We start from the raw sequence: 20,867 nt of genomic DNA on the forward strand, positions 1-20,867 counted from the left end.
GTGAAGGATATTCAGTTTGAACCACAATCCACAGGAGTGTGAGACACGGTCGTCACTATTCCTGCCTGATTAGATCTGTCAAAACCTATCAGGGAGAAGTTTGCCTGGGAACCTGCTCTCCAGCTGCACATTTAATAGCAGGAGACTGATGACAGGAGAAAAGGAGGAGGAAAAAAAAAAAAAAAAAAAGACAAGAGGAGCATTTGCACACTGCAGAACCACTCTCCTTCTCCTGCCCATCACATTGCAGTCACTGCCTTTATTTAGTGTCCATCTTAATTAAGAAGACAAAATGGAAAGGCTTCCTTGCTAATCCAAAGTCTGCCCTGAGGATTTGAGGAGGATGGCCAGAATACAATTTGCTTCCTCTGAAAGCAGACAGACATGCAGAGACTTGTCCCTCCACAGTCTCACCACAAATCCCCTCTGCCAGGGCAGGGAGCAATGGATGAAGATGTGGTGGGCTGCAGGAGCATCCATCCATCAGAACCTGTGGCAGCTGGTGTCTCCAGGTAGGAAGGGGAGCTGTGAGCATCATGGAGGCTCTCAGAGGAGGTGGAGAGCAAGAGGGCTGATCCATCCTGGCACCCACAGCAGTGTACACCCTGCTTCTCTTCACAGGGTGACCTCTCAGCCTGACCTGCAGCTGCACAGAGAGTGATGCTGACCTGATGATGCATGCAAGGAGAGATGAGGGTTATTCAAAGCCTCTCAGACAAACACTCTCCCAAACTACAGTCTAAGGCTTCTCTTGGATTGCATACACCAGGGCCAAAACATTGATTTTTCAGCCAAAAAGCAGCAACAGAAGCAAGCTTCTGTGAATGTGACCCCTGGAAAAGGAATCAAGTAGGAGGTTTTTGGAGGAGAGCTCAGGAAAGTTCACCAGCGAGGCAAACCTGGGGATTTACAGAATACAGAATCAATGATCATGTTGGAAAAGAATACAGAATCAACAATCATGATGGAAAAGACCTCAGAGATCATCAAGTCCAAACTAGTACCTAATACCTAGCACCTCCTGACAACTAAACCATGGCTCCAAGTGCCACATCCAAGCTTTTCTTGAACACCTTCAGGGATGGTGACTCCACCACCTCCCTGGGCAGCACATTCCATGGCCAATTACTCTTCCTGTGAAGAACTTTCTCCTCACCTCCAGCCTAAACTTCCCCTGGCACAGCTTGAGACTGTGTCCTCTTGTTCTGCCACTGGTTGCCTGGGAGAAGAGACCAACCCCATCTGTCTACAACTTCCTTTCAGGTACAGAAGCTTTTCCTAGTCTCCAAACTAAACCTCCCATGGTGTAACTTCCTTTCAGGCAGTTGTAGAGAGCAATGAGGTCTCCCCTGAGCCTCCTCCTCTCCAGGCTGAACACCCCCAGCTCCCTCAACCTCTCCTCACAGGGCTTGTGCTCCAGACCTCTCACCAGCCTTATTGCCCTTCTCTGGACACGTGAGCAAGAAAACCATCACTTGGAGTTTTACCATTTCACCCAAGAAGGCCTTTCCATACATATTTGCAAGAAGCAGGGATGACAGCAATGACTGAGCTTAACATGTTTCTCCTTACCATGTTTCTCCAAGCTCTTCTCTCGAGGGAGGAGCACCACAACACTGAAATGCTGCTTGACTGGGCAAGGAACTGGCCCCATGGCAAGCAGCTTGCTTGCAGCGTTTGGCTTAATTCACATTAGAGGACTCACATTCAACTGCAGCAACATTCACCTCTGTCTACCCCAAACCAAGCTCCTCAAAACTCCCGAGGGGCTGCTTTGCCAAGGGAGGTGAGCAGAGAGCATTCCCAGGAATAAAGCCCCGAGCAGGAGCTGGCATTTTGGGATCAGCTGCAGACCTGGGCAGTGAATCACAGCATGACCACAGGCAGCTGGCAGGATGTGTCAATGCTCCAGAACTCATCAGGAAAACAGGGACACTACCAGCTACCTACCTCCCACTGTGCTCCAAGTTAATTACTGCTCCTTTGAGTTGTGAAGATGCAAAGCAGCCTACAACTGCAAAGTATTGTTTTATTATTATCATGAATGGAGCCTCTGCTCCTTCCATCAGAGTGCACCAGAAAGCAGCATTATTGTGGCTGCTGACAATTGTCCCCAGCAGCCCTATTACCACTGGCATTCACAGGACTTTGACTGTAGACATGCCCACAAGAGCTTTCAGAATCACAGAATCACTATGGTTGGAAAAGACCTTCAAGCTCATCAAATCCAACCATCATCTAACCCTACCAAGGCCAGTGCTACACCACATCCTTGACCACCATATCTAGATAGCTTTTAAATACAACCAGGGATGGTGATCCAACCACTTTCCTGGCCATCCTGCTCCAGCCTTTGAGCACCCTTTTGGTACAGAAGCTTTTCCTAATCTCCAATCTAAGCCTCCCATGGTGTAATTTGATGCAATTTCCTCTTTTCCTAATAGTTGTGACTTGTGAGAAGAGACCATCCCCCACCCCTCTGCAACCTCCTCTCAGGGAGCTGTGGAGTGCAATGAGGTCTCCCCTCAGCCTCCTTTTCTCCAGGCTAAACAACCCCAGTTCCCTCAAGTGCTCCTCACCAGCCCTGTTCTCCAGGCCCTTCACCAGCTTCATTGTGCTTCTCTAGATGTGCACCATGATGTCTCTCTTACACTGCAACAGCCAAAACTGAATCCAGTACCTCTTAGATGTGAAAACATCTTTGAAGATGTTGAGGAAGAAGAAAGAGAAGAACAAACAACCTTGAGGATCATCTAGTTCCACTACCCCTGCCATAGGCAGGGACAACTTCCACTAGACCAGGTTGCTCAAGGCCCCATCCAACCTGGCCTTGAAAACTTCCTGGGATGAAGCATGCAGAGCTTCTTTGGGCAACCTGTTCCAGTGTCTCACCACCCTCACAGTAAAGGATTTCTTCAAAATATCTAATCTAAATCTCCCCTCTTTCAGTTTAAAACTGTTAGCCCTTTTCCTATCACTACAGTCCCTGACAAAGAGTCCCCTCTTCAGCTTTCTTGTCAGCCCCTTTAAGTACTGAAAGGCTGCAATAAGGTCTCCCTGGAGCCTCCTCTTCTCCAGGCTGAAGAACCTTGACTCTGTCCTCCTGGGGAAGGTTCTCCAGCCCTCTAATCATCTTCATGGCCTCCTCTGGACCTGCTCGAGTAGGTTCACAGCAAAAGAAAATTCAGATTCCAGATCAAGTATTTCAGGCAAGTCACCTTTTGTACCTACTTCCCCTGCATTATTTAGCAGAAAGCCAACATGATTTCCTCTGCTCCACCTTGCATTTCCTTAGCCTTCACCTCCCCGTGCAGACCCTCCTCCTTTGATGCCTACACAGCACCTAGCACTCCGCTTTCCTGCCCTGCACACAGCTTCTCCAAGCTGTATCAATGCAACCCCAACCTGCTGGAGCAGCTCATGGCTCTTCATCCCCCAAGGCACTGCCACTCCCCCTCTCCAGGTTGCCTCCACCCTGCCCAGCTGAAGGACTCAGATGCCTGCAGCACAACGGTGGCCACACCACTCCTGACAGGTACCTTTCATGTTTAATTCAGAGGCTGCTTTAGTTAATCTATTTTTTAATAATTCATCCCTTCCCTCTTAATTTTGGTAGTTGTTGAAAATCCCTAATAAAACATTTAGGGGCTCTTTTACTGAAGCAATGGCATGATTTACTTGATGGAATCCAGTCTTTGATGTCCTGTCTTAATTCCCTCCCTCCCACCGTGCCTCAATCCTGTTTATCGCTGCGCCGGAGGTAAGAGGTTCTTGTTGAGTTTTGTAGCACTTAGACGCCTGGTCAGCGTTAATAATTCAGCTGCCCCACATGGCTTGGACAAATCTTGTAGCACATCAGCCTCTTCCTTTAATCAGTGGCTCCCTCTGCCTATCCTGGATCTGGGCATCGTCCGGGAGCGACGCAGAGGGACCAGGAGGAGCATCCCAACCAACGTGAGGCAGGTGCGTGAGCGAAATACCAGAGGTGCCAACGACGTCGTTGGGAAGATATACAGCCTGGTACAAGGCTTGTATTCCATCCTCTGCTGCTGGAATGGAACAACATGCTGGGGTTTTGCATCAGTAATTGGGGAAGAACAGATGGCGGAGGCACAATTGGAAGCAACAAGGACATTAAAATAATCTATACGGCTTGTAACTCGCCAGCACGTGAGGAAGAGGAGGGCCTGCCTGCTCCTCAGAGCCCACCCGGCTTGCAGGATGGGTGGGAACGGTTCTTTGGCAGTTGTTGGGATATTGTTTGGGTGGATTTGATGGGTTTTACTATTTCCCTTCTCATGGGATTCTCCTCTTGAAGTGATTTGAGGAGCCAACGTTTGGCTAGCCAACAGCTGAACCAAGAGCTGCTTCCACTGGGGATTTGACCCCCGTGTGCCATGTAGAGCACACTGTCCTCCTAGTTCACCCAGTTCAAGCAACTACTGGCTCTACATCCATCTGAATGCTACAACAACAAAGGGACTTTTTACAAGAGGTTGTGATAGGACAAGAGGGAATGGATTGAAGCCTGAGGAGAGCAGATTAGACTGGATATGAGGAAGAAATTCTTTCCAGTGAGGGGGATGAGGCACTGGAGCAGGTTGCCCAGAGAGACTGTGGATGCTCCCTCCATGGAGGTGTTCAAGGCCAGGTTGGATAAGGCCTTGAGCAACCTGGGCTGGTGGAAGGTGTCCCTGCCCATGGCAAAGGGGTGGGATCTAGATGATCTTTTAAGGTCCCTTCCAACCCAACCCTTCTGAGATTCTATGAATCGATGAAAAACAGCAGCAGAAAGTCTCAAGCACTTCAGGCAGGTGGTGGTTGGGGGTGGGGGGGGATGTTTCTGTAGCTAACTTAAAATTCAGATGGGGGTGATGGGAAAGAATTATGCAAAACACCTTCCACTGATTCATGAAAATTGAAACCTCTCAGAGGAACGCAGTGGCTTTGCCATCACCTCTGTCACCTGCATATCTGGAGAGCAAGAAAATATAAAATGAGAGTAAGAAAATTGCTCAGAAAAAGCCAGATTTAGCCAACATATGGAAATTATATCCTTGATCTGCATGACTCAGGCTAAGGAAACCGTAGCCTCTGAAACAGAGACCTCTACACCCTCCAAACACCCCAGCCATGTTGGCTGGTACCTCCTGATGGGTGAAGGTTTTTCTCTGGGCTTTGGTTCCTGCTTTGTGTTGCTTCATTTTTCCATGCAGACACACTAAAGATCCTGCTTTGATATAAAGTAGGAGAAAAAAGTCTGACATCTCAAACTCTCCATTGGAAGGAGTAATCCTTTCCTTCTCAGACCCAGAGGCCAGCATCCCCATCCTGATTTATGGAGGGGAGAAGGAATGGGAATTCACTGACTGGGAACAAATGAACCCCAGGTCCCCGGGGCACCACGCTTCCCACAAACACTGTTCCAGGATGGACACAATGATTACCTTAGACAGAAACCTCCCTGTTGGGCTTAAAATCTTGCCTGCAATCACACAAGTAAGTACCTCCCCAAATCCTCACCCTCAGCCCTGAACACAAGGGAGCCAGCAGGATGTTACCTTGACATCTGGCTTTGCTTTATGGAGCTGTAAATACATTTTTTAATAGGCTGGTGGCAAGGAAGGCATGCTTTCAGGCTCAACAGCATCCAAAATTAACTGTGATTCATTTCAAAGGGGGCAAAGGAGTGGAGGAAGGGGGGAACACGAGCCTGAAACCCACAGAATATAAAAGCCTTGAAAGAAACTGCCACAAAGCCCCTGCATAGCTGCCTTCTGGCTCTCAGAAAGAGATTAAAAACCTGAGCAGCATCAGGCTGAAGCAGACGTCACAGAGGCCACCCTGGGCCATGCTCATGCTCAGATAAGACTCTTTCTTCTTATCCTTTTCCCAGAGCCTTTGCCAACCCACAGCTCTGCCCTGCTTCTCCCATCACCCACCACGATGGCTTCATCCATACCCAGAAGGGGACATGGGAGTGCCTGGGGTAACCAGGGGCTCCCCACACATGGTCCTTGGGGGACCTCAGAGGGGTCCTGCCATGAATGTCAGCATCTCACCCTCCTTCAGCATCTCATGGAATCATAGGATCCACCAGGTTGGAAGAGACCTCCAAGATCATCCAGCCCAACCTATCACCCAGCCCTAAGCAATCAACCAGACCATGGCACTAAGTGCCTCATCCATTCTTCTCTTGAACGTCTCCAGTGATGGTGACTCCACCACCTCCCTGGGCAGCACATTCCAAAGGCCAATCTCTCTCTCTGTGAAGAACTTCCTCCTAACACCCAGCCTATACCTCCCCTGGCACAGCTTGAGACTGTGTCCTCTTGTTCTGCTGCTGGGTGCCTGGGAGAAGAGACCAACCCCCACCTGGCTACAACCTCCCTTCAGGTAGTTGTAGACAGCAATGAGGTCACCTCTGAGCCTCCTCTTCTCCAGGCTGAACACCCCCAGCTCCCTCAGCCTCTCCTCATAGGGTTTGTGTTCCAGACCCCTCCCCAGCTTTGTTGCCCTTCTCTGGACACCTTCCAGTCCCTCAACATCTCTCTTGAATTGAGGAGCCCAGAACTGGACACTGGACTCAAGGTGTGGCCTGACCAGTGCTGAGTACAGGGGAAGAATAACCTCCCTTGTCCTGCTGGCCACACTATTGCTGATCCAGGCCAGGATGACATTGGCTCTCCTGGCTACCTGGGCACACTGCTGGCTCATGTTCAGCTGCTGTCACCCAGCACCCCCAGGTCCCTCTCTGCCTGGCTGCTCTCTAGCCACCCTGTCCCCAACCTGTAACTCTGCTTGGTGTTGTTGTGGCCAAAGTGTAGAACCCTGCACTTAGCCTTGTTAAATTTCATCCCATTGGCCTCTGCCCACCCATCCAGCCTGTCCAGGTCCTTCTGCAGGGCCCTCCTACCCTCCAACAGATCCACACCTGCTCCTAACTTGGTGTCATCTACAAACTTACTGATGATGGACTCAATTCCGTCGTCCAGATCATCAATAAAGATATTGATTAGGATGGGGCCTAGCACTGATCCATGGGGGACACCACTAGTGGACTGGCTGCCAGCTGGATGTGGCACCATTTGTCCTCCTTCAGCACCTCGTCCTCCTTCAGCACCTCGCCCTCCTTCAGCACCTCGTCCTCCTTCAGCACCTCGTCCTCCTTCAGATTTTGTCCTCCTTCAGCACCTCGTCCTCCTTCAGCACCTCGCCCTCCTTCAGCATCTCGCTCTCCTTCAGCACCTCGTCCTCCTTCAGCACCTCGTCCTCCTTCAGCATCTCGCTCTCCTTCAGCACCTCACCCTCCTTCAGCATCTCGTCCTCCCTTCAGCACCTCGTCCTCCTTCAGCATCTCGCTCTCCTTCAGCACCTCGTCCTCCTTCAGCACCTCGTCCTCCTTCAGCACCTCGTCCTCCTTCAGCATCTCGTCCTCCTTCAGCATCTCGTCCTCCTTCAGCACCTCGTCCTCCTTCAGCACCTCGTCCTCCTTCAGCACCTCGTCCTCCTTCAGCACCTCGTCCTCCTTCAGCACCTCGTCCTCCTTCAGCATCTCGTCCTCCTTCAGCATCTCGTCCTCCTTCAGCACCTCTCCCTCCCTGGCGTGCCAGAGCATGAAGCCTGCCGTGCCTTCGTTAGCCCCGACGCTGCTCTCCGACACCTCATTTGACTACCCCTTTGGTGCCTAATTTAATTACCCTGGCCCACAAACTGACAGACAGCTGTTAAAAATGGTTATTGCATTATTAATACGCTCCAGTAATTTCCCATTAAAAGTATACTGTTCATAATTTCTTCCCCCCCCCGCCCCCCCTGTATTTCTTCCCTCTTAATTAGTCTATTTAAAACTTGGAAGGAATCGTCTCTTTATGGCAAATGGGAGCGTCGAGCAAATTACATTTTTGATGGAGTACTTCTGTGATAGGCCAGCAAATAAGACCGTTGAGTTGTTAATTATTGTCAGAGTTTCACACCATGCCTGCTAATGAGGCAGTCAATCTTCTCTGCCATTCCTGGAATATTAATGGAGGCCCTGGGTATTGATTTTGTCACCAGGAGAAGGCAGGAACCCCTCCTTCTTCGGTGGCTCCAGGGAGAGCTCTGCGCTGGGAGAGGACGTGGAGGGAACCAAAGACCTTTGGGATGGGCTGAGCCAAGGAGGGCTTGAAGCTGGGTGACACTCAAGAAGCTCTGGGATATGGCTTGCACATATCATGGATCCAATGGAGAAGGTGGCAGAGCCCAATGGATGTCAGCCCCAGTGACAAGCACAATAGCCACACCCAGCAGTGGGAGAAGGTCTGCTCTTGCCAGACACACTGATTCCTGTTCTCTCTTTCTGTGTCTACCTGTTGACTCTAAAGAACATCAGATTCCCCTCTTATCTTTCTGGGATAAAAGACTTTGTGTTATCTAAGAACAAGGAAATGCCTGATCTGCCTGGACTTCAACAGACAACTTGATAGAACGATGCAGAGACATTCCTAGCAAACAACCATGGATAAGGATTGACGTGAAACTGTGAGGTGGCCTAGAGATGGTACAAAAGCAGCTTTGAGTTGTGCTGGAAGATGTGACAAGGAGCCTTCAGAATCTGTCAGGCCCTTTGAGGACTGATCTTACTCGGTGTTTGTACGAGTGCTTGCAGCAGAGGAGGGAGGAGTTTGGCAGCAAAGTGTGCCTGTGTCAGTTGCAGGACTTGGATACTGTTTGTCTCCAGGCTCCCACTGCCCAGCTCAGAAAGCAAGAGCAAGTCTTGTGGGGCCATGCCCAGGGCACTCCCCAATGCCAAAGTCATCTCTCTGTAAACTGTCTTGGCCAAGCCAGAGCTAACCCTGCTGAAAAAGAGACCTGATTTTGTAGAATGATAGAATTGTCTTGGTTGGAAAAGACCTTTAAAATTATTGAGTCCAACTGTTAACCCAGCACTGCCAGATCACCACTAAACCATGTCCCTCAGCACCACATCTACAGGGCTTTTAAGTCCCTCCAGGGATGGAAACTCTGCCATGGCCCTGGGCAGTCTGTTCCAGGCCTTGACAACCCTTTTGGGGAAGAGATTCTTCCTCATGTCCAACCTAAACTTCTCCTGGCACAAGTTTATGCTGAAGTGGAGGCTGAGAGGAAACCTCATTGTTCTCAACAACTACCTGAAGGGAGGTTGGAAAGAGGAGGGGGCAGCCTCTTCTCCTTGATAATAAGTGACAGGAATGATTAGAAGCTCTGCCAGAGAAGGTTTAGGCTGGATATTCTTCACTGAAAGGGTTCTCAAACACTGGATGGTGGAGTCACCATCCCTGGAGGTGATTAAGCAGTGTGTAGACCTGGTGCTTAGGGACATGGTTTAGTGTTGACCCTTCAGTGCTGGGTTGAGGGTTGGACTGGATGATCTTGGAGGTCTCTTCCAACCAGACATATTCTGTGATTCTGTGATGTCACCATCCTGTTTTTAGCTTGAGGAGAGCAGATTTAAACTGGAGATTTGGAAGAAATTCTTGATAGTGAGGGTTGTGAGACACTGGCACAGGTTGCCCAGGGAAGTTATGGATGCCTCCTCTCTGGAGGCATTCAAGGCCAGGTTGGATGAGACCTTGAGCAACCTGGGCTAGTGGAAAGTGTCCCTGCCCATGGCAGGAGAGTTGGGACTAGATAATCTTTATCTTTAAGGTCCCTTCCAACCCAAACCATTCTATGAATCTATGAATCTCCAGTTTTGGCCCATCTATGTTTGATATGCATGGACTGAATAAAAAAAAAATAAAAAAAAAAAAAAAGGGAAAGGAGCCATGTGGACTGAGGTGAATAAAGAGACTTCTCACTGCAAAAGCTCAGTGCATATTTACACAGCAACCTGTCTTAATTCTCAGCTTCTACACTGATGTCACTTTAAGCCCTCTGCAGTAGCAGGGAAGTATTAGCTGGTGTTTAATTGTGTGCTGCTGGGTTCAGTGTGGTCCCCCACGAGCTGCTGCTGGGAGACAGCCCCATGGCAGGGCTGGGATGGATGTGGAAGGCAGTGACAGGGTGACAACCCAGGCACAGCCAGTAGCCAGGAGGGTGAGCAGTACCAGAGGACACTACCCTGGCCTGAGACAGTTTTGCCTCACATCTGGTGGCATGGAATGACCTGGCTATGTGATAGGATGAGAAGAAGTTACAGAACCAGAGGAAATGCCCTCAAATTGCACCAGGGGAGGTTTGGATTAGATAGCAGGGAAAATTTCTTCACCAAAAGCATCACAGGGCACTGGAACAGGCTGCCCCAGGCAGTGGTGGAGTCACCATCCCTGAAGGTGTTCAAAAGACATCTGGAAGAGCTGCTGAGGAACATAGTCTAATAGCTGTGTACAGGGAGATGTTAGATTATCATTAGAGTCAATGATCTTAGAGTCTTTTTCAAAAATTTTTCATGTAAGCCTCCTTCAAGCACTGAAAGGCCACCAGAAGATGTCCCTGGAGCCTCTCTAGGCTGAGCTACTCCAACTCTCCCAGCCTGGCCTCACAGCAGAGGGCTTCCAGCCCTCCCATTATTGCTGTGGCTTCCTCTGGCCCTGCTCCAACAGGTCCACATCTCTCCTGTGCTGAGGACTCCAGAGCTGGTCCCAGCACTGCAGGTGAGGCCTCAGCAGAGGGACAGAATCCCCTCCCTGCCCCTGCTGCCCACACTGCTGGGGATCAGCCCAGGAGATGGTTGGTTCTAGGCTGTGAACACACATTGCTAGGTCATACACATGCTCTAGATAAATTAGGTACAGACCTTGTGGCCCATCAACACCCTCATCCCTATCCCTCCATCCCCATGCTGCCTTTCCTGCCTCTGGCTACCACCACCCCAGCAGAGCTGGATCCCAAGCCAGGCACAGCCTGAGGCAGGGTGCAGCAGCTCTCCCTAACTGCACCCATCTGTGATGACAAAAGGCACTTGGTTGCAGCCAATAGCACCTCATTATATCAAAACCACCGCAGGAGATGTCTAGAGCTGAATTGATTATGGCACAGTAATTCTTCAGGCACTGAAAGCAGGGCAATTCCCAAGATGGGATTATTTTTTTGCAAGGCTTCACCTAATTTTCTTAACGATTCTTTTTTTCCCCCTGCTGGCTCCCCAGCCTTCCTTTTAAACCTCCCCAGCTTTGCATCACTCTTTGATTTAGTCCCTCAAAACAATGTTCTGCTTAACACACTCCAGTGCAGTGCCCAGTAAAGCACCAGTGCCTGCCACACCTCCAGACTTTGAACATGGAGCAGCAGCAAAAGGTCAAGAGAGCTTTTGTTGTTCACTCTGTAGCCAGCTGCCCGATTTGGGGAGACCAGAAAAAGACCTGGCAAATTATTATAAACATCCAAATCAAGAAAGGAGAAGCTGAGCAAGCAGCAAGTAGACTAAAAGGGGCAACAACACAAAACCTGAGCAGAGCAGAAGCAAAGGGCAGACAGTTTGCAGCTGATCCACAGTCTGGTCCAGCTGTGGCAAGCATGGAAAGGATTTTGAGCCAGTGGGCAATGCCAGACAGGGTGCAGCATCCCCATGTGCTGAGCTTTGCAAAAATCACAGAATCACAGAACTGTTTTGGTTGGAAAAACCTTCTAAGATCATAGAGTCCAACCACCAACTCAACACCACCATGACCACTAAACCGAAGTGCCATGTCTACACATGTTTTGAACACCTTCAGGGATGCTGACCTCACCACCTCCCTGGCCAGCCTGTTCCAGTGCCTGACCACCCTTTCAGTAAAGACATTTTTCCTAATATCCAACCTAAACCTTCCCTGGTACACCCTGAGGCCATTCCCTCTTGTTCTATCACTTGTTACTTGGGATAAGAGGTTGGCCCACATCTGGCTCCAATCTCCTTTCAAGGAGTTGAAGAGAGTGAGAAGGCCTTTTTCTCTCCACAGCTGCTTCTCACCAGATTTGTTCTCTAGGTCCTTCACCAGCTTTGATACCCTCCAGCATGCACTTTCATGCACTCCAGCAGCTCAATGTCCTTCTTGGAGTGAGCACCCCAAAACTGAACACAGTATTCAAGGTGCAGCCTCACCAGTGTCCAGTACAGGGGCACCACCTCTGTCCTAGTCACTGCCAGTGCTGGCCACATGATTCCTGATTCAGGACAGTTTAATTAGAGCTTCTAACCTCATTTTGGGCTGCCTTTGCTCCTGAGGGCCAGGAAGAGCTGGCAGAGCATCTCTGCTGCATCTGGAAACTGTGTGGAATAGGAAGGATCAGCATAACACGAGGAAAGTTACTCTGAGCTGCCTGGAAAGTGCTGCAGTGACAACTCCCTTGGATGTCCTGAGGCCAGCAGTAGGAACAGAGGGGATTTTGTCCTAATATATCACCCTGAGAGCCAGGGTGACATCCTTGAGTGGAGCAAAGGCCTGAGGGCAGCAGCATGGCAGTGGGGCAGTGTACCGAGGCCATCAGAGCTGATGGAAACATCACCCTGGCCCTGCCTGCTCAGGAGCAGGAGCTGAAACTAACGAACTTCATTTGTCTTGGGAGAGCAGAGCAGTCCTGGGTCACTGGCTGTGGCTGCCCCATGCCTGGCCCTGGCTGCCCACACTGCCAGGTTGAGAGGGGCAGCTACAGCCTCCAATGGCAAATCTGCTCTGTGTTGGGAGATCCCAGCTACACTGAAGGGAAACGTTCTGGGTGTGAGGCAGCATTTGCATATCTGGCGAGTGTTGGGGGTTCCTTTAATTGTCTCAATAAATATATAAACAAAATCTGTTCACTCCTTGGGTTGTGGGGTTTTTTTTTCCCTCCTAGGCTCTGCAGCACAACGGACAAGGAGGAACAGCAATTGCTCAGCTGCCAAACTTGTAGCTGCTGCTGGTGCTCCCAGTGATGGATTTCTCTATCAGCCAGGTCCAAACTTACATCCACCACCCCCAAGGAGTTTGACCATTTTCTGTGCAGTTTTCTGTCCCAGTTTTGGGACCTTAAAAAATGCAATGGGTTCACCCAAAGGACTGGAGCATAGAGAGAGTGAAACTCAGCATTGCCATAGCAGGGATTATTAGAAGCTCCTTAAGAAGAAAGGCTGAAATGTCCCTTGGATTCTGGGCTTGAAATATCCTGCTGATGGGCCAGGAAGAGACATGCTGAGGACAGTGAAGTCTCTGCTTCCTGTCAGAGGTGCTGGATGACCTGCATTTCAATTCAGACCTACCCTATAGAATCATAGAATCAGTCAGGATTGGAAGGGACAAGGATCATCCAGTTCCAACCCCCCTGCCATGGGCAGGGACACCCCACAGTAGATCAGGCTGGCCAGAGCCTCATCCAGCCTGGCCTTAAACACCTCCAGGGATGGAGGCAGGGATGGCAACCCATTCCAGTCTCACCACTCTCATGGTGAAGAACTTCTTCCTCACATCCAGTCTGAATCTCCCCACTTCCAGCTTTGTACCATTCCCCGAGTCATGTCACTCCCTGATAACCTAAAAAGTCCCTCCCCAGCTTTCTTGTAGCCCCCTTCAGATGCTGGAAGGCCACAAGAAGGTCACCTCGGAGCCTTCTCTTCTCCAGACTGAACAGCCCCAACTGCATACTGCCTGGGTGATTTCCACCTTGTGTTTTGGGATTTTTTGCCTCCCCTCTCCTCTCTGCCCCAATTTCCCCATCACACCACTGCTGTAATTCCTCTCTCATTCTGCTGCTCACACCCTTCAGTGTTGCTGCAAGGTTACATCTCCATTTAGCCACCCCGTAGCCGAGCGAGACGTACCTGACTCTTCTAACCTGCTCTCATAAATCAAAGCGGGAGGCAGGGAGCAGGAAAAATCCCAGTGAGCAGCCAGGATGATGCTAAGTTGACAGATGCAGGGCAGGAGGCTGGTGGCTGCTTCTCTGTAGAATATCTTTCTCTCCAGAGGATGAGGCCAAAGGCTGCCTTTATCCCTGTGTAAAGCACCAGGAGCTGCTTCTCCACCGCTTTTTTGGTGAGAAGATGACGTGTTGGGGTGATAAGAAGCCCAGGCCAGAGTGGTGGGGACATTATCTACAGGGATGACAGTGTCTCTGTGACGTGCACAGTAATGAATTGCTCTCTTTGCAGGAATGAGGAAGTCCTGCCTGGTGATGCACTGATCCATTTGCTCCATCATGTGAGGCTGTCCATCCATCACGGGCACCGGCAGCCAGCTCGCGGCTGCTTTACTGACACCAGCGCAGCAAAAGGCTCTGCAGGGAGCTCCTCGGGTTCCCACTGAGGAACAGCCCCAAAAAGGGGTGTCCCCTGCCACCTCACCTCATGGCTGAGGGTCTGTCCAGCATTGAGCTTCCAGGAATCATAGAATCATGGAACAGTTAGGATGGGAAGGGAGCTTTAAAGGCCATCTAGTCCAACCCCACTGCGTTCATCAGGGACATCTGCAACTAAAGCAAGTTGCTCAGAGCCCCAAACAACCTGACCTGGAATGGTTCCAGGGATGGGGCATCTCCCACCTCTCTGGGCAACCTGGGCTAGGCTCTCAAAATTCCTTCCTTCTATCTAGTCTAAATCTCCCTCTTTTAGTTTAGAAACATTGAGTGGCCATAGCAAACTGGTGTCCCTCTCCCAGTCCTTGATTCCCTTTGCCTTTTTCACAGAATCACGGAATGGTGGGGGTTGGGACATCATCTAGTCCAACCCTCCTGCTAAAGCAAGATCATCTAGAGTAAATCACCCAGGAACACATCCAGGCAGGTTTTGAATGCCTTGAGACACAGAAACTCCACAGCCTCTCTGGGCAGACTGGCCCAGGGCTCTGCCACCATCAAAGGGAAGAATTTATTCCCTAGGTCTACATGGAACCTCCTGTGTTCCAGTTTGTGTCCCTTGCCCCTTGTCCTGTCACTAGACAGCACTGAGAAGAGTCTGGCTCCATCCTCCCTCTTTAGATATTTATGAGCATTAATGAGATCCCCTCTTAGTCTCTTCTTATCTACTTTCCTTTTCATCCTCCTTTGCTCCCAGGGAGCCTCACACCACAACAGTCAGCACCAACTTCCAAAGTCACAAATGCCCAAATCCCTGCAAAACGTCACTGCAAAATCCCTGTAAGCCTGAGGCTGTGGCAAGAACATTGCAGGGCTGAGCCAGGGAAAGCCACAGGCAGGGAGCAAAAGCCCAGCTCCTGTCCTCAACACAGGACAGAATGCATACAGGCATGGAGCTGGGGAGCAGGGCTCTCTGCTGCTGAGAGGTCTGAAAATAAAATAACAAACAAATAGAAAAAAAAAAAAACAGAAAAAAAAAATCCAGTTGATTGTAGTTTGGCAAAGAATTCAGAAAGCAAAGGAGCTCACTTGGGAGCAAAACGAAGATGAATTGACAGTGAGTTCAAGAGAATTCATTCTGCTGCTGAGCACTTGTCTCTCCATCAGGACATCTCAAAGGCTTGTCAAGCAAAGGCAAGGCTTTTATTTGTTTCTATAGTTGCCATAACGATAGAGCTATAAGTCATGTCAGGCAGCAGCTGAGGCTCGTGCCTCTGATTTACAGCTGCTCACCAGAAATTATCAACTTTGCTGCAGCGTGGGCAGCACAGTGAACCAGGACCACCAGGTGCTTGCCAGTGCCACGCTCTGCCCCCCTGGGTTATCTTCCATCTTGATACCCTGCAGCTGGCTGTGCCCCAAAGGAGGGTTTTATGATCCTCCAACAGATGCTTTTATGATCCCCCACAGAGATGGCTGGCACTAGCAGTGGAGGAATCTGGGGGTTGTCCTGGTGAAATGCTAACAGGGCAGAGTAGCATCCACTGCCACCAGTACATCAGAGGTTGGAAGGAACCTCAAGAGATCGAGTCCAACCCCCCTGCCAAAGCAGGAAGTTCATTACAGCAGTTCCTTGTCCCACAGGACAAGAGGTACCTCCTAAAGGGCCAAAAAGAGATGGGAAGGTGTCCAGGGAAGGCCACCTGAAGGATTAAACACCAAATAGTAATTTGCTTGAAAAACCCCCATGGATGATTGTGTTCATCACCAGGTCCTGGGAGGAAAACAGATATGAGAGAGGAGTGGGAGCAGTGGGGAGAGGGAAACAAAGAGGGGTCTTGAAAACAAGCAAGACAAGGTGAGACTGGGAGGTATTTCTTGTCCTGACAGGAAATGCACAGCTGGGAGTGGCTGGTCAGCCTGGGACCTGTCCTCCAGCCCAAACCAGGGGCTTCTAGCATGGGGAGAGCCCCTCAGAGCCTCTGGCCATGCTCATGAGCAAAGATGTCACTGTTAGCATGGCTGCCACGATCCCAGACGTGTGACCAGTGTGATCATTGTGCAGAGGATCAGACTCTGGGGTTGAGGAGGAGATGCTCAGTGTGGTTGCTGCTAAATTATACATACAAGTTTCATTAACTCCAAGCACTCTCCTGCTTAATTTATGACGCACAGCCCTAAATCCTCCACCACCGAGCTCTGCATGCAAACTCCTGTCCTCACTTCAGCCCCAGCACATGTGGCAACATCTCCAGTGGGATGTTTGCACGGAGACCTTTGGCTCCTGTCTGTAGGAAATTTTTCTCATGACTTGGCTACAGCAGGAGGAGGAGGTTTGAGCCCTTTCTTCCCACCTAGCCAAGCACTGTGTACAGCTTGTGGCACAGCTCAGTGGTGAAACACATGGAGAGCAGTGTTCCACTGTCCTCTGGAGAGGCACAGAATTGTTTCGTTTGCAAAAGACCTGCAAGATCATCATGTCCACCACTAAACCATGTCCCTCAGCACCACATCTACACAGCTTGTAAATCCCTCCAGGGACGGGGACTCCACCCAGTACTGCCCTGGGGAGCCTGTTCCAGGGACTGACAACCCTTTTGAGGAAGAAATTGTTCTTCATGCCCAATCCAAACCTCCCCTAGGGAAACCTGACAGCTTTTTCTCCTGTCCTATTGATTGTCACTTGGGAGAAGAGACCAACCCCCATCTGGCTCCAACCTCCTTTCAGGGAGTCGTAGAGAGCAAGGTCTCCTCTCAGCCTCCTTTTCACCAGACTGAACAACTCCAATTCCTTCAGCTGCTCCTTACCAGCCCTGTTCTCCAGACCTTTCACCAGCTTTGTTGCCCTTCTTTAGACACACCCCAGGACCTCAATGTCCTTCTTGGAACATGGGACCCAAAACTGAACCCAATACTTAAGGTGCAGCCTCACCAGTGCCCAGTACAGAGACACAATCACTTCCCTTGTCCTTCTGGCCACACTATTCCTGATCCAGGCCAGGATGCTGTTGGCCTTCTTGGCCACCTGGGCACACACTGGCTCATGTTCAGACAGCTGTCAACCCACACCCCCAGGTTCTTTTGTGCCAGGCAGCTTTCCAGCCACTCTGCTCCAGCCTTGAGAGCATTCATGGGTTTGTTGTGACCCAAGTGTAGGACCTGGCACTTGGCCTCATTGAACCTTATCCCATTGGCTTCAGTTCACCAATCCAGCTTGGTCAGATCCCTCTGCAAAGCCTCCCTACCCTCAAGCAGAGCAACACACATGCAGCAAGGATTCAGTGCTTCTCCCAAGAGCTGCTGAGCCCCACCTGTCCCTTCTGCAGTCTTAAGCATCTTCATAAACAGTCAAGGCCACGTTTGAACCTTTAACTCTCAGAGTTGTAAAGACTTCATCACTTTTCTCCAAACCAGGCTTTCTGCAATTTCCCTCCATTAAACAAGTGACCCTGGAGCCAAAAGGTGTCAGCCTAATGAAAGGTCTGGAGGAATGCAGCACGCTCATTATTAAAGACACAGAAGAAATACAGAGCTGAGCTGCCACCAGAGTGTTACAGGGCAGCAAACAGGGCACACCAGGGACATGGCTGTTGGTGTCATACAGACCAGGATCTGCCCCTTGACACTGGGACGTGACTGTGGCACTGCAGGACCACCTGTAAGAGCTGCCAGCATGGAGGGACAGCAGTGTCATCATGGTCCCACAGCCCAGAGAACTGATCCAGCCCATGCAGAGGCACGGCTGCATTTGAACACCTACACAAGGCACAGCACACAACACACACACAACACACATGTGTTCACCTCCAATGGTAGGTCTGATATGATAGGTCATCATCTGGACATTTGAACCACCAAAACTGCCCCTACATGTTGAGAAGCATGTTGAGGGACTTTTTAGGGTGTCAGGTAGTGATAGGACTAGGGGGAATGGAAAAAAAATAGAAATGGGGAGATTCAGATTAGATGTTGGGAAGAAGTTCTTCACCATGAGGGTGGTGAGACACTGGAACAGATTGCCTGGGGAGGTGGTGGAAGCCTCATCCCTGGAGGTTTAAGGCCAGGTTGGATGTGGCTCTGAGCAACCTGACCTAGTGTGAGGTGCCCCTGCCCGTGGCAGGGGGGTTGGAACTGGATGATCCTTGAGGTCCCTTCCAACCCTGACAATTCTATGATTCTATGATTCCTACACATTGAGAAGTTTCCTACATGTCTCAGTCCAAAGCAGTAAATCAAAGAGGTTGCAAGCACCCGAAAACCTCAGAGGAAGTTCTTGCAGCCAGGCCAACAAGATGCTCCAGAGCACCAAACACAGCAATGTCCCTGCTCACCAACTGCAGTGGACCTGAACAGCCCCAGCAGTAGCTCCTCCCAGCTGGTATCTACCTTGGTTTCCACTCACCTTAGGGTGCTCAGGAGCCTGAGCTTACAGCCTGCTCCCCGTTTGAGAGGTGTTTAAGTTCTAATGCAGAAATAAGAGATTGCTTTTTGGTTTTCACTGTATCTATGGAAGCTTCCATAATTCCCCATGAAATATTTATTACCACGTTTATTAAAGTTTTAATAATTCAGCACCTGCTGTACGGCAGATTCCAGCGCCGCCACCTCGCCTCCCTTATTCTACCTGGGTCACTCCAATATTTATACCTGGAATGCTCAGCTCAGCTTCCATTTATGAGTGGAGCAGGCTCCCCTCCTCCTGCCTGGCATTCATCCATCCCAAGTGAGGCTCTTCCATGAGGATCAGAGCCCGGAGACAATTACTGCAGTGGAGCAGAAGCAAGCTTCTGAGCCTCTACTGTCGCTAACGTGCTTTTAACGAAGATGTGAGGAGGCAAGAAAGAAATAATGTTCTCCTGGCATTTGGGCTTGGAAAATATTAGCATAAAACAAGGCAACCCTTCACCTTCTCAAATGAACAGCAATAGGCTTCTGCAGACAAGAAAAACAATGCCCCTAAGAGAGCCAAATCGTGATAGATATGAACCATCCATCTCTTTTTGCAGGAGAGGGAGCAAACACTAATTAGCAACGAAAACACACTTGGAAGGGAGGAGCTCCTGGATGCCAGTTGGCTCCACCATAGATTTTATAGGCACCTGCTCCAACTGCAGCCCTGCCAAGATGAAGGGAAAGAAGAATGGAAATCCACCACCCTATCTCTCTGGGAAAAGACAGAAGGGGCTAGGGAATAGAAAGGTCCTGCCGATGCCCAGGAAGATAATTCACAACACAGATAAGAATTTGGAGGTGAGGAAAATGTGTCTTAAGTCTATGGAAGAAGGCAGTGAGAAGGAAGAGAGGGGTTATAGAGTCTCCCTGGCACCCAACAGTCATATGCTCAGGCTGAATTCAATGGGGCAGAGGGGAATACACACTGAATACCTCAGGAATGAAACCCTTATAGATCACAGTTAAACCCTGCTAAACCAGACAGAGAAGGACAATCACCACCACTGCTCTCCTCCAAGGCAAGCTGCTGCTCCCCCACCAGCTGGGGCACAGAGGACAACCATTGTGCCTGCCTCATTTTCCAAGTGACTCTGCTTCACCAGTTTCCCAGCAAACAGCCTCCCCTTCCATCAGAGCAGTTCTCTTCCTGCAACACCCTCCTAGCTCCTACTTCTGATCTAGACTGTCACAAGTCCAAAGACACCTACTTAAAGTACAAACTAAGCAAAATGGGGGAGCCACAGAAACATCCAGGCATTTCCTGAACTCCAGGAAGGGAAAAACTCCTCTGACTGTATAATGTGTGAATGAGAGACATGATGGCCTTTCACCAGGCTCTGACCTTGCTCCTTCACAGCAGCCTATCAAGGGCTGGGTGGATATGAAATTTGTGAGAGATGACAGCACCTCCACATTGCTGAACACATTGATTTAAGCCATGCAGTCTAACGTTAGATTTAAGCCCGTTTCAAATTGCCTTGCCACAGGTTCACCCCAATTTACCTGACTGGATTGGCAGATTTCAGAGCTACACACACAGGCCCAGCCTAGACCCATCAGGATCAAACGAGCTTGGAGAGCTATCACGTCAGATTTCTGATGGGATGAAAATTAATCAAACTTAGCATCATGGAATTGCCTGCATCCTCCACAACAACCTGAAGAGCAGTACAGCCACTCAAGCATGAGGAGAACAAGAAATCAGCTTCCTACCTGACATCTGCTGGATCTTCTGTCACCAGAACATCTGTCTTGCAGCTGGCAAGGGGATTGATGGTAAGCTCCACGGGGGGCACCACAAAGCTCTTACTGACAGGCAGCCACAAGCCTTGACCCAAACTATAGGTGGACCTGGAATAAAGACAAAGGTGTCATAAAGGAACAGGGTGGCCACCTGACCACTTGGAAGTCAGAGCAGTGCTGGCACCATGGGTCAAGTTAGTAATTTGGTCTTGTTCTGAAAGCTAAGTGAGAAATAGCTCAAGATGTGCCTGAAAGAACATTGGATGAGAATCACAGAATGGTTTGGGTTGGAAGGGACCTTAAAGGTTATCTAGTCCCAAGCCCACCATCATTGGCAGGGACATCTCCCACTAGACCAGGCTGTTCTAAGCAGGTCTTGAACAATTCTAGGAAGGTGGCACCCACAACTTCTCTGGACAACCTGTTCCAGTGTCACACCACACTCATGGGGATGTGGGGAT

The 20,867-nt window shown here is 49.9% G+C and overlaps 1 protein-coding gene across 1 annotated transcript in view; it reads right to left on the reverse strand.

Annotated features, from left to right (window-relative positions):
* Nucleotides 1–20,867, reverse strand: part of ASTN2 (astrotactin 2) — a 400,925-nt gene that overhangs the window by 194,066 nt on the left and 185,992 nt on the right. The window contains exon 10 of the mRNA XM_054393630.1: nucleotides 20,377–20,514. Within this exon, the coding sequence (XP_054249605.1) occupies nucleotides 20,377–20,514 (138 nt within the window). The remainder of the gene's footprint in view (nucleotides 1–20,376; nucleotides 20,515–20,867) is intronic.

The sequence above is a fragment of the Indicator indicator genome, chromosome 28 (genome assembly GCF_027791375.1).
Source record: "Indicator indicator isolate 239-I01 chromosome 28, UM_Iind_1.1, whole genome shotgun sequence".
In the NCBI taxonomy this organism is placed as follows: domain Eukaryota; kingdom Metazoa; phylum Chordata; class Aves; order Piciformes; family Indicatoridae; genus Indicator; species Indicator indicator.